The sequence below is a fragment of the Microtus oregoni genome, unplaced genomic scaffold (genome assembly GCF_018167655.1).
Source record: "Microtus oregoni isolate MIOR12 unplaced genomic scaffold, Mior012 000015F_ref0000493, whole genome shotgun sequence".
NCBI classification, from domain to species: domain Eukaryota; kingdom Metazoa; phylum Chordata; class Mammalia; order Rodentia; family Cricetidae; genus Microtus; species Microtus oregoni.
This window is the reverse complement of record NW_024543074.1, coordinates 14,149,866-14,164,321: the sequence shown is the minus strand read 5'-3', so window position 1 is coordinate 14,164,321 and position 14,456 is coordinate 14,149,866. Positions and strand designations below refer to the sequence as shown.

The 14,456-nt window shown below is 38.8% G+C and overlaps 1 protein-coding gene across 1 annotated transcript in view; it reads right to left on the bottom strand.

Annotated features, from left to right (window-relative positions):
• Positions 1–14,456, bottom strand: part of Aatf (apoptosis antagonizing transcription factor) — a 105,582-nt gene that overhangs the window by 45,848 nt on the left and 45,278 nt on the right. The window contains exons 5-8 of the mRNA XM_041664873.1: positions 13,430–13,544; positions 11,687–11,891; positions 10,701–10,865; positions 6,677–6,760 (exon numbers count right to left, since the gene is read on the bottom strand). Coding sequence (XP_041520807.1) covers positions 6,677–6,760; positions 10,701–10,865; positions 11,687–11,891; positions 13,430–13,544 — 569 coding nt within the window. The remainder of the gene's footprint in view (positions 1–6,676; positions 6,761–10,700; positions 10,866–11,686; positions 11,892–13,429; positions 13,545–14,456) is intronic.

The following is a 14,456-nucleotide window of genomic DNA, read 5'->3' as shown; positions in this document are numbered from 1 at the left end:
AAAATTAAAAACAAAAGACTGCTCTTGTAAAAGGCATCTATTCTCCACTAATGTATTGGCAAGAGCAAGAAGAGATTCATATCAGATTTCCTAACATGTTAATAACCATTAGTTGGGCCACTGGGAAGTTGCATGCCAACAGCAAGAGGACTGCACTACCATTAACTTCAACGATGGCCTGAGATGCCACTTATTTTCATTTCCATTTAAATGCATACAATTAAAGCAACCACAGCAACTGTCCATATTAATCACTCACTAAGTTAAAGAAAAACCATCTTGTCAGACAACTTATCACTTCTCTACTTCTCAACCTGATCAACTTTTAATAGTTCATCAAATCAGTAATTACTTGTTTATGGAATTATCAAATATCTTGGATAGAGACGTCTAGCATGTAGCAAGGTCATTTTCTAGTCATGTCCTAATGGTAAATAAAAGGAAAACTCCAACCCACCAAAATGATCACCAAAAAAGCAAAGCCTGTTATGCCTTTCTCTAGATATCCCTGGCAAGATTCAAATTAACAAGACAAACCAGATCAAAACTAAAAAGAGCTGGAAGCAACATACAAAATCCTAATGAACCCTTAAGAATATGGATATTGATCTGGCAACATCTAAGTTCAACTAGGGCTTTCTGAACAAAATAACTCACGAGGTGACAAGAAACTAGTCTGAGGTCTAGGATATGAAAAGTCCAGTCACTTTATATAGCTATTGTTAAGGGCAATCACATTACAACACCAAATCTTACAAGGATCAAATAAAGATGTCTGTCAACCACACATCTACACCAGGAAGCTGAGATATAAACAGTGCTCAGAGAATACTTGTGCCCAAATCATTTAAAATTCAGGCTTACCCAGAATAGCTGGGCAGTGTTGGCACATGCCTTTAATCACAGTATTCGAGAGGCAGGGCCAGGTGGATCTCTGTGAGTTCGCAGCCAGCCTGGTCTACAAGAGCTAGTTCCAGGACAGGCTCCAAAAGCTGCAGAGAAACCCTGTCTCAAAAAACAAAACAAACAAATAAAGAAACAAAAATCCCCCCCCCCCCAAAAGAATTCGGGTTCATCAAGAAAAAGCTACCCAGGATTTAAAAAAGCAAACAAAAGAAAAACTGTAAGTGGTGGTGATGTAGGTAGCACATTAAAAAAAAAAAAAAACGTCATAAAGTAGCAGACAGAATCATGAAAATGAAAAAAAGGTACTGAAAACATTTCTAAATGACCATCTTTCATGTTCATATGATGTTTTGTGAAGCTGTCTTTAAGGATGAGCTCTGACAAGAGACAGACCAAATGCAAACTGGTTCCATTCCAAAGGATATGCACTGCTTTCCTGCAGAAGGGACTCAGCCTTTCACAAAGCCTTCACGCCAACTACACCACACCTTCCACATCCAGCTTCCATACAAACCAGTATCAAAACTATAAAACTAATTTTTTCATTAGAATTATTAAGTAACAGGAGTTCAATAAATCATTCGCCTTCTAAAGAAAAAAATTACTTTCTAACAACATAATATTTCTTCCAGGTCTAAAAAAACAAAACGTATTTATTTACAAACTGAAAACCGTAAAGCTGTAATTTTTTTTATGGCTCAAGAATGAAATATTTAAGAAATAAAAGTACACCTAAAGAACAAAATTTAGTCTAGGCAGCCTAGAGATTGAGGCTAATATTGCCATTTGCTCTGTGTGTGTGTGTGTGTGTGTGTGTGTGTGTGTTTGTTTTTCGGAGGTTACTTAACTTTTAAAACTCTTCTTCTAAGTCTTTCAGCTCTAAAACTTCTAAGACGAGGAGCTCGCAAGATGGCTGAGGGCTGAAAGTGCTTGCTACCAAGTCCAACAATCTGAGCTCACACGTGCAAAGCTGTACTGCAGCCACCTATGTGTGTGCACACTCACTCACACATACAAATAGATAAATGAATTATATAATAAAAGAATCTTTCAAATGGTATGATTAGGCCAGCAAGATGGCTCAGGAAGTAAAGGTGTGTGCCACCAAGCCAAGTCTAATGATCTGAATTTGACCCCTGGGATCCATACGGCAGGAGGAAAGATCTGACTCGGGTGAGTTGTCCTCTGGCCTCCACATATGGACCATGCATATACTTGCATAATACCCACATACAGACACAAAATAAATAAACTGCAATAAAATTGTAAACCACTGGTGAGGCTGAGATAGGAGGACTGAGAGTTCTAGGCCGTCCAGACACAGTGAGGCTGTCTCAAAAGTAGAAAATTCAAGTCAGTGAAATGGCTCAGTACTAGGTAAAGACACTTGTCAAATGTGACTACCTGAGTTCTATCCCTAAGATGCACAAGGTGGAGAGAATTGACTCCTGCAAGTTGTCCACATACGTGCTGTAGTGCACAAGTGCGCGCGCATGCACACACACACACATAAATAGGCTTGGACATTTAAGCACTTGATTTGGTGAGGTTTTAGGAGGTGTCGTATTGTTAGAGGAAGTACACCACTACCGTAGGTCTTTGAAAGTATACAGCCTTGCTGTGTTTACAGTTTGCTCTACTCCATGCTTGATATTAAGGATGTGAGAGCTCTTAGCTCCATGCTCCAACTGCCTGCCTGCTGACATGCCTTCCTTAAGGAACCAGAAACCCAAATAAACACTCTCTTCCATAAGCTGCTTTCAGTCAGAGTGTTCTGTCATGACAATACAGAAAAATAATTAACACAAATATAACAATTAAAGTAATTTAAAAAAGGAAAATAAATAAAATTAAGTTGGCATGGTGACACTTGCCTTCAATCCTAAAACTCAGGAGGCCGAGGAAAATGGATCTCTGTGAGTTTCAGATCAGCCTGGCCTACATAGTGAGCTCAAGAGACCCTGCCTCAGTCAGACAGACAGAAAGAAAGAAAAAATTTATAATGCCACTTTTAGCCCCCATTTTTTGTGTATAAATATGCATGAGTGTATAAGTATGTGTGTGTGCATGTTAATACCTGTACCATTATTATTAAATAAAGTAGGCATGCTTTTAAAGATCAAGGGCCATTAAGAAACAAAGAGTGGAAATGAAAGTGGATGTGTGAGCAGGTGTGGGGGGGAGCTGACCCTAGACATCATTCTCAGTAGTTAGGGTATTCACACAGCCTCATAATACCTGAATTACCCAAGTAAGCCTTTAAAACCTTACAATGGAACATTAAAATTCAATGTGGCTATAATCTCTTCCTTACAAAACATGGTCCCAAAGAGTTTTGCCTCAAGTATGTTAAAAAGGGGTATGTGTGTGAGAAATGTATTATATTTACCATCTACTTCAACCACATGACCATATTTTAAAAAGACAAAAGAGTAAAAAAGAAAAGAAAGAAACTCACAAGCCTATTGTAACACATTGTACCTCTTCTGAATGTGACTCTTAGCTCAGGCTCACTACCCTGACAAATAAGGAAAGCACTTTATGAAGCCAATTTAATTGGGAGGTGACAGAAAACATACAGCCATTTTCTTTAGCCTTATCATTGAATTGGCTTCAGTTCCAATCTCTGGCAAATCCCACTCAACAGAAGAAATTAACCAGGTCAGCAGAACAGGTGCTACGCTGTGTCTGTCAAGGGCCTGGCATCACCACAATTACTTGCACACAATGAAGCAGTAATCTTTACAGATCATCTCTTCCACGCAGCATACTGGCGGGGGAGGGGGGGGGACTGAAGGGAAGAGACTGGGGGAGTAAAGGGGCAGTGAGTAGGAGAGGAATAAGAAGAAATGAGAAAAGGCAAGAAAAGAAAATGAATGTGCAGCTGCCTTGCAGCTCAGCAGATGTCAGGATGTGATGTACGAGGCTAGGATAAGCTGTCGTAGCCTGCTGCCAAAGAGTGGTAAGTGATTAAAGCTTGCACAGTTCTAAGCAGCATATTTAGAATCTGTGGGGTTTCAAGACTTGCACCCGTGCCTCACTGTGCCGCCAGATGTTGGCAACTGGTCCAGTTCCTACCGAGTGTGCAAGGATGGCAGCAGTTGGTACAGAAGCAAAGCAATCTGGAATGCTTCCGGAGACGCTGTACATTAACAAGTGTCACCCATCATTCACCTTTACAGAAGGCTGAAACAACTCCAATTTGCTGCCACTTCCCTCTTGGGAAACAGCCAAGATAAAGTTGTGCCTGGCAGCCCCATTTGTTTCACTCAGGTGTTTCAGCTGCCTTACTGACCTCTATTAGTTTAAGTTTTAATTTAGATTAACCTCAGCACCCCAATTAACCAGAAAGGGGAAAAGCTAAGATGTGACTAGTCATAACTCTGAAATCAGAATTTATTGAAGTTAAAATTATTAATTAGGATGAAGAACCAATCAAGTAATGCTATTCCTTAAACAGATCTTCAGAATTTAAATAAATAGATAAATAAATAAAAATAAGGGAAAACAAAGAAATAAGGGGGAAATAATCTTCAAGACCCCCCGATCTTGCCAGTGGAACTGATTTCTTCCCAGCAATTTCAGTTTACCTTCTTTAGACTATTTAACTCACAATGCACTTTTATTCCAGCAATGTACACTTCAATTAATGAGGACTAGAACATTTTTTGATTCTTTCCCCTGATCTCACACAATTAGTTAGCATTCATATCCTATATCAAGCACATCTTTAGACTCTCCAGAATGTAACCTGTCCTTCTGACAAATGTGTTTGAGAACAGGAGAAAAGAAAAAGAATCAAGACCCCTGACTGAGGCAGTTGAGGCCAATACTCTCTCCTCAATATACTTTTCACATTCACTTATGGCAATAATTTTAATCAAATATTAAAAATGATGGGGCTGAGCTGGGTGGTGGCGGTGCATGCCTTTAATCCTAGTACTCAGGAGGCAGAGGCAGGTGGATCTTTGTGAGTTTAAGGTAAGGCTGGTCTACAGAGCAAGTTCCAGGAAAACCAAGGCTGTTACAAAGAGAAACCCTGACTTGGGGGGAGGGAGGGTGAATGGGGCTAGAGAGAGGGCTCAGGAAGGCAAGAGTACTTGCTGCTTTTGTAGCAAACTGGGGTTTGATTCCTAACACCCACATCAGATAGTTCAAAACCACCTGTAACTCTAGCTCCATGGAATTGGGGTCCAACACCCTTTTCTGGACACAGGTACTACATGTACACTGAATGCACACAAATATACAAATAACAAGTCTCTCTTTACATGGCAAGTGAGAGGCATTCCCAATATAGATTACCTGTTTTTGTTTTACTTATAATTTTCCTAAGAGGTTTCTTACTTCATATTCATATGAGAAGTAAATATATCAACAAATTGCTGCAAATTCTCTGGGAAAAACTAACTAAACATTTAAGAGAGTAAAATCTTATCTTGGTAAGCAATGGCTCAACAAAAACCAGGCATCACTGGTGAGGAGTATCCTCAACTTTCCACTGGGCAAGGAAGCATATTTCATTAATAATATAGCTTATCAAGAGACTCAGGAATATAGAAAGTTACTGTAGACCTTTAGAGTATCTCAAACATTTAGTTCATCTAAACAAGCACCAGTATTACTAAAAAAGAGTATCTGGAAAGCAAATAATTTCAGAAAAATTGGAGAAACTCTCCTGAAGAGACACGCAGTAGGTTGAGAGAATAGGTGGCATACTCTGTATCTCACTCGGCACACGGGAGGTAGAAGCAGAAAAACTGCAAGTTCAAGGCTAACACAGTGAGAAGCTGTCTCAAAAAAGCCCGAACAAATAAACAAGAAGAAAATAAAAACTTGACAACTGGACCATATGTCAATTTTTACTGATTATCTCTTTTAAAATATTAGGTAGACAAATGGAAAAATTATCAGTAGATTACATTTTAATATTCATTAAGCTTATTTAAATATACACAAAAATTACAATAAAGGGGCTGTTTGAAGTGGCTCAATGATTAATAGTATTTACTGCTCTGGGAAAGGACCTGGGGATAAATTCCCAGCACCCACATGGACCGTCTATGTGGGTTCCAAGTTCAGTTCCATGAGATCTGATACTCGCTCTTCTGGCCTCCTTCGGCACAAAACACATTCATAGTAAACAGACATACAAACAAGAAAATAAAATATGTTTTTAACACAACAAAAGACTGAATTAGGTCATAGAACCAGAAATGTAACTCAAAAGCCTAGGATCCCAGTTCTTGCTAGCTAGCATGTGCAAGCCTGAGTTTGTCTAGCATGCACAAGGTTTTGGGTTTGATGGCTAGTACCCAGAGTCGGAGAAGAGAGGTTTGACTCAACAGCCAGGGTCACAGGTACACACATGTAATCCCAGCACTCAGGAGACTTAAGCAGTGCTACCAGTTTGAGGTTGCCTTGGCCTGGTACACAGTGAGACTGTCTCAAAAACAAAAATAAACAAAAAGCACCCAGTGGAAGACAAAGAATAAATAATCGACTAAAAGAAACTTAAATTGTTTTACAGATAACTTAGACCAGAGCAGTGTTCACAAAATAGCTGCAGCTATTTTCATCTCAAAAGAAAAACACAAAACCAAAGAAAACAATCCAGAATGACACCATTTAAGACAATCCCAAATATAGGAGTTCTAACTCCTTGTTTATTCAAAATAAATCACCTTTCATTCAGAGAATGCTACCAGTGGATTTAAAATGCAAAAATATGGCTTGTTTTTAACAAAAGAAGAATATACAAAATTCATACCTGGTGGTAAAAGTCATCATCATCAAATATTTCTTCATCCAAATCCTTCAGGTGAGCATTGGCAGGGACTTGAGGAAGGATCTCCTACATCAGCAGGGAGTAAAAGGGTGTGAATATCAGGAAGTCTGTCATGCTACTCAAAGTACTATTGTCTAAAGGGGAAAAGCACATTTTCCTTAAGATATAAGAAATATCTATCTATCTATCTATCTATCTATCTATCTATCTATCTATCTATCGTTTTTCAAGGCAGTTTCACAGTGTAGCCCTGTCTATCCTGAAACTCCTTCTGTTGACCAGGCTGATCCTGAATGCAGAGAATGCTGTAATTAAAGGTATGGGCCACCAAGCCCAGCTAAAAACTCATAAATAAATAAATAAATAAATAAATAAATAAATAAATAAATGTTGTTTTATATTTTAAAAAATCAAGAAAACCCTGGTCTCAAAAAAAGGGGTGGAAAAGATTAACAGGCAGTTGACAGAATAAAGAAGCATAAAAATAATCATAGTAATGTTTAAGCTCATTCTAACAAAATCCACACAAATTCAAATAAGAAAATACTATTTTTCACCTTTCAGACTGGCAACATCCAGGACTTGGAAAACAGATAGAGGGACTGGAATTAATAGGACTCTTTTGGGAGGCAATTTGGTAACATCTATCACGATTTATTTTATTTTCTTTAACATTTTTACTTCTAAAACTTCATCCATATGCTGGGCAGTGGTGATGTATGCCTTTAATCCCAGTACTTGGGAGGCAGAAGCAGGAGGGTCTCTGAGACCACCCTGGTCTACAGAGTGAGTTCCAGGACAGGCTCCAAAGTGATATAGAGAAACCCTGTCTCAAACAAACAAAAACAAAACAACAAAATCATCTAAACAAGCCGGGCGGTGGTGGCGCACACCTTTAATCCCAGCACTTGGGAGGCAGAGGCAGGCGGATCTCTGTGAGTTCGAGACCAGCCTGGTCTACAAGAGCTAGTTCCAGGACAGGCTCCAAAACCACAGAGAAACGCTGTCTCGAAAAAGCAAAAAAAAAAAAAAAAAAAAAAAAAAGATCATTTAAACATTCATGCAAATAAACAGAAATATTTAGAAATGTTTCCTATAGTTTGCTTCTAAAACTGGAGACAACAGAAACATCAAGTTTGACTAAGTTATAGCTTACAGTCAGTTATACAACAAAATTATTTTTTTTTTCAAGACAGAGTTTCTCCGTGTACCCCTGCTGTCCTCAAACAACTTCTATAGACCAGACTAAAGGTATAAGACACTACCTCCCTGCATAGCATACAATGGAATTCTTTACAGAAAGAAAAACATAAGGTAGATTTTCTTTTCTTTTTTTTATTAAAAATGTCCACCTCCTCCCCTCCTCCCATTCATAAGGTAGATTTTCATGCTATGATAAAGTATCTAGAATATATTTTTAAATTATAATGTTTAAATATAGTGACATTTCAGATTATTTTTTTAAATGCGCATATACCATTTGACTTAATTTTACAAAAGGACCCCTGAGGTGCTGTGATAGGCAGTTAATGGCTGTTCAGGGGACGAGAGCCATATTTTTCAGTGCTAAGTTGCCCTTACTCAAGTAAATAATCTTTCACCCAATGGTGTAGGCACGCCTAATTAAAAGGAGTGGGCCACAAACACACAGAAAATGAAAGTAGGAGGAAATTGCCTAGAAGAAGGAAGAGTTTAGTGGGAGGGGGGGAGGGAAAAAAAGAGGATAATGGGAGAGAAGATGCTTAAAGTACACACCATCTGGGGTGTGTGTGTGTGTGTGTAATGAAACTATGGGGAAAAAAACCAACTTTTTTTGATAATTTTTAAGGGGTACTAGAGAGATGGCTTGGTGGCTAAGTGCATGCATGTACTGTTCTTCCAGAGGACGAAAGTTCAATTCCCAACACATACATCAACAGGCTCACAACCACTTATAAGTCCAGTTCCAGAGGATCCAGTACCTCTGACCTGTGGGTATATGAACATACCCACATAAACACACATACATATTCTAAAAATGAAATAAATATTTAAAAAGAAAAAGAATCACATTTATATGTTACATATGTCATATACATAAAGTTTATAGAAACAATGATTGGAATTTTCAGAAAAGGAAAAAATTTAAATTTCATATGAAATTAAAAAGTATTGAGTATATTTTTTTTTTGGAAATTAAAAAATAAAAATGTGTAACATGAAAGGGGAAAAATTTCAGAGTCTTACCCACACACAAAAGACTACAAGAAAAGGGAGAATTAGCCTCTCTAGTAATGAGATCCCTTACTGGTTATCCAATATGAATGAAGAGGACATCCCTGAAATCATACAACCATACATACACAAACAAAAAAAAAAGACTCAACAGGTATTTTATATCTTTGTGTATACATATACATATGTATGAATGTGTATATGTATATATATGTATGTATGTAAATATATATGTAAAAATAATAACCAAAAAAGGAGGCTGCCAATTTGAGAGTAGGAGGGGTATGGAAGGGGTTGGAAGGAGGAAAAGGAAGAGGAAAGTAATGTAATTCTACTATTTTTTATCTTATTTTATTTATTTTTATTTCATGTGTGTTCATGTTTTACCTGCATGCAAATCTGCGTGACATTGTCAGATCACCTGAAACTGGAGTTACAGACAGTTATAAGCTGCCATGTGGACACTGGGAATTGAAGTGGGTCCTCTAGAAGAACAGCCAGTGCTCTTAACTGCTAAGCCAACTCTCCAGCCTCTCCTAACAATTTTTTAAGAGATCTATAAACATATAAACATAAAAAACATAAACTACGGGCTGGAGAGATGGCTCAGAGGTTAAGGATGCTGACTGTTCTTCCAGAGGTCCTGAGTTCAATTCCCAGCAACCACATGGTGGCTCACAACCATCTACAATGAGATCTGGTGCCCTCTCTGGCGTGCAGGCATACATGGAGGCAGCACACTGTATTGTATACATAATAAATAAAATCTTAAAAAAAAAACATAAACTATAAAATTAAAATGTGGTGGCCTTAAGAGATTGCTCAGTGGTTGAGAGCACTTGCTATTCTTACAGAGGACCCAGATTCAGTTCCCAGCACCCATATGATGGCTAACAGCTATACATTAACTCCAGTTCCAGAGGATCCAATATCTTCTTCTTGCCTCCACAGACACTGGATGCTCACAGTGTGTGCACAGCCATACATGGAGGTAAAACACTCATACACAAATGAACAAAAACAAACCAGGGGTTATGTTACAGGCCTTTAATCCCAGCACTTAGGAAGTAGAAGCAGGTAGATTTCTTTGAGTTCAAGGCCAGCCTGGTCTACAGAGTGAGTTCCAAGGGAATCAAAACTATGTAGAGAGATTCTGTCTCAAAATATCCCCCTCAGCTGAGCGATGGCATGCACCTTTAATCCCAGCACTAGGGAGGCAGAGGCAAGAGGATTTCTGTAAATTTGAGGCCATCCTGATCTACAGAGCGAGTTCCAAGACAGCCAGAGCTGGTACACAGAGAAACACTGTCTCAAAAAAATAAACAAACAAAACACAACAAAAAATTCCCTCAAATAAATAATGTTTCCTTTTGAACAAAGGAATTTTAATATTCCACTTTCAGATCATGCTCTAGAGTACCAAAGACAACATTAAACAAATGTTCATGTTGCCATTTCTACACAATAACTTTGAAACTTAATCTTAAGGTCTAGAATATAGAACAGTAGTAGAGGATTTGCACAGCATGTGAACCCCTGGGTTTGATCACCAGATCACAGAAACAACCACAACCAACAAAATCCCCTAAATCTTAAAAAGTGGATTTTAAACAATTATTCTGCCAAACTCCTAAATCAAATGCAAAATCAAGAGATTTATAAGGCCTCATGCTAACAATCCAGCAGAACAGTGCTGTTTCTTTTCTCACTAACTTCTCACAAGAGTTGATTCCACATTTAACTAGCCACCAGAAACTGGTTCTTAAAAGCTCATGTGTCCCAGAGTTCTTACCGGTTCTCCTGGCAAACTCTCTGCTACAGGCGCAGGGGCCGGTTCAGGTTTGCCAAGAACTTGGTAGACTGAGCGCTTGGTTTGTGTCCTTCGAAGCAATCTTTCTTTGTCCATCAGAATGTGATCAATCTGAGTCAATATGGATCGTTCAAAGGCACCGAAACCCTGCAATAAAATTAACCAGTGTCAGGTAATGTAGGTCGGTGCTAGAGGCAGCGATGCTGGCTTCTTTTTCTGTGTCTGGAGGATTTTCTGTTAAAGGCTGAGTATGTCAGTAGCTATATCTATTCTCAGAAAAATCTTCAAACAGTCATCATTTTCTTCTGCTCCCTCAATAATGTTTTCAAATCTGCTTATTTAAAGTATTTCATACTTTCATCACCTGAACCAGGCTTCCTTTCCAGGATAAAACATTCTAATAAAGCTAAAATCAAATGGTACAACCTATAGTACTAGAAGCAGTTCAAAGAATCTGAGAACAGAAATAATTGCTTATTATTACATCACATAAATAAACTGCATTTCCTATTGCTCACAAATGCTTCAGTTGTCACACACACACACACACAGAGAGAGAGAGAGAGAGAGAGAGAGGTGGTTTGAATAGGTATGGCCCCCACAGAATCATGTGTTTGAATGCTTGGCTCATAAGTAGTGGCACTATTGGGAGGTGTGGCCTTGTTAGAATGGGCGTGGCCTTGCTGGAGGAAGTGTGTCACTGTAGGGGTGGGCTTTGAGGTCTCATATGCTCAAACTATGCCCACTGTGAGCCACAGTTGCTTCTGGTACCTGCAGATCAAGATGTAGAACTCTCAGCTCGTCTCCAGTTCCATTGTCTGCCTGCACACTACCATGCTTCTCACAATGATGATAATGGACTAAGCCTCTGAACTGAAGCCAGCCCTAATTAAATGTTTTCCTTTGTAAGAGTTGCTGTGGTCATGGTGTCTCTTCACAGCAATAGAAACCCTAAGACACACACATACCTTGCCGAGTTTTCCAGAAGCAAGCTTGGTTTTATCATGCCACTTCTGCAGTGTACGGTTCCTGTAGACTGTAAAGTCAGCAAAGCGCTTTGCCATGAAGCTGGGATAGTTCTCCATTTCTAGCTTCCTCTTTGGTGGGCCCTTTCTTTGCTTCTTCTTCTTCTTCTCTTCTACTAGCTCATCATCTTCACTAGAAATCTCCTCACTAAAAAATCAGTAAGAACATTAAGTCCAATGTAAACACTACTTAAGTAACAGACCAGGTTCATGTCAAGTATTTAGACCCTACCCATTATAACTATACTATATCAGCAAGATGAGAATAATTTTTTTTTGTATGTTTGAGAAGACGGCTCAGTAGTTAAGAGCACTGGTTGCCCTTCCAGAGAAACTGAGTTTGATCCACAGCACCACATGATGGCTTACAACTGTCTAATTTCAGTTCCAGGGGAATATGACACCCTCTTCTGGCCCCCAAAGGCACTGCTTATACATGGCGCACAAACATACATGCAGGCAAAACACCTAAACACATACAATAAAAATAAAGATTAAATTTTTTTAAAGTTCATAAGGACAATCAAAGACTCACAGAAATTTTCAAATAAAATCAAAAGCACTTGAGTTTCAATTTTTTTTAATGTAAGCACATCATAAAAAGAAATGAGGTTGTAAAAACATTACTTGAAATGTATAGGAAGCAGGCACTACAGGAGAAACATTAAAACTTTAAAAATTAAACACATACATTTCTGTGACCTTAAATCCCCAAATCAATAAGAGAAACATATTTCCATAACCAACTGCTAAGAAGAAGTGAATAATAATTGAACCAAGTGAAGAGAAGCTACATGTGAAAAAAAATTAGCACTAACTTGAAATACAGATCAAAAACAGCAGAGGAAGTTCACATTCCAAACATGGGCAGGGTTTCACTCTTATCATTACTTCCTAAGCAACTATCTACCTAGTATTTACGCTTTGTAATTGATATTAAAAACAATTCAGGGATGATAAAGTTCATAGAAGGAGGTACACAGAACTCAACATCCATGAGTATCCATGAAGGGTTTCAGAACCATTCCCCCTTGAATACAGAGGGACAACTGCACACGTGATGAAAACCACTATGAAAATATACTTTAGCCTCCATCTACTTAGCCAACTGCACTCACTGTACTACTGGTTCCAACACATAGACAGTGCTCAAGGACATGGTTATACCTGAGTTCATGGCATAGGCACAAAATATTTCAGAACATTAATTAAGCATAAATATTCAAAATATGATTTTAATCTACTAATTATTATAGAAAAGAGAAGGCAAGTGTTTTGCCTAAGGCTACAAAGATAAGCAGGTACAACAAAGTTAGAAAAAGCAGTCTAATCTCTATCTTCCTGTTCTTACCACCAGTTAAATACAAAAGTGGCTGTAAGCCGGGCAATGGTGGCACATGCCTTTAATCCCAGCACTCGGGAGGAAGAGGCAGGTGGATCTCTGTGAGTTCGAGGCCAGCCTGGTCTACAGAGTGAGTTCCGGGACAGGCACCAAAGCTACAGAGAAACCCTATCTCGAAAAACCAAAAAAAAAAAAAAAAACCCCGAAAGTGGCTCTACTTCAATTGTTATCAAACTTCCTATCTACCTGTATGGGAAGGACACGACTTTGTTTTTCATAGAGGATAGGAATCTGTCCAAACAAAAATACAAATAAGTAAACCTATGGTTCTGCTTCCTCCTTACCTCTCCGTCTGGGGTTTCATCCCATTTACTAGATATCTAGTGTCTGGGTACTGGAAAAGCAACTCTTCCTGAAGATCCACCAATGACCTTAACAATGCTTTAAGTGCTTTGTGACCTGGGATAGAAATAAAGCACAGAGAGGGGATAATTAGTCATTTACAACTCTCTACAATGGCAGATGACTGTCATTCACTGTCTCCTTAGTAGTTCTGGCTGGGAAGAATGCAGAGACAGAGGCAGGAGACAGTCAGTACTCTCCATGGAAATCATCACAGTGCCTGTCTCACATGGTAGTAAGGAACAAGCAAGATAGCATGTGGGGGTGCTTCTGCAGATAGAAAGATTTCAGTGGCCAGGTCTTTTTTAAAATTTATTTATTTTAAATTTATTTTATGTGCACTGGTGTGAAGGTGTCAGATTTCCTGGACTGGAGTTACAGACAGTTGTGAGCTACCATGTGGATGCTGGAAATTGAACACAAATCCTCTTAACAACTGAGCCATTTCTCCAGCCCAGTGGTCAGTTCTTAAAGTCATTAAGTTTCATAAATTCCTTGCCTGTTATCATAACTAATACAATTTCCCCTTAATACTAAGTTCCTTGGGTATATCCTACAGGCTACCCACAGATCTCTTTGGGTGATGCCTTTGTCAGCAATTCCTTCAAAAAGTCATTGTCTGAAGAATACAATTCAATTCTCTCTCTCCCTGACCAGATCTCATCTGCCTCTGATCTGAGCTACAAATCCGTCTCTCAATCTCCAAACATATCTTACAGAAAGTGTTCATATGCAAAACCCAAGTTAGGGGGCTAGAGACATGGCTCAGTGGGTAAAGCATTTGCTGTGTAAGTATGAGGACCAGGGTTCAGATTTTCAAACTTAGGTAAATGCCAGCCAGGCAAGCATGGTGGCCCACTAGGAATCCTAGCTCTTGAAAAGCTGAGATGGCAACCCCAGAACAAGCTGGCTAACTAGATTAGTCAAAAGAGCAAGCTCAAGTCTTAAAGGAGAGTCTGTGACTCTAGT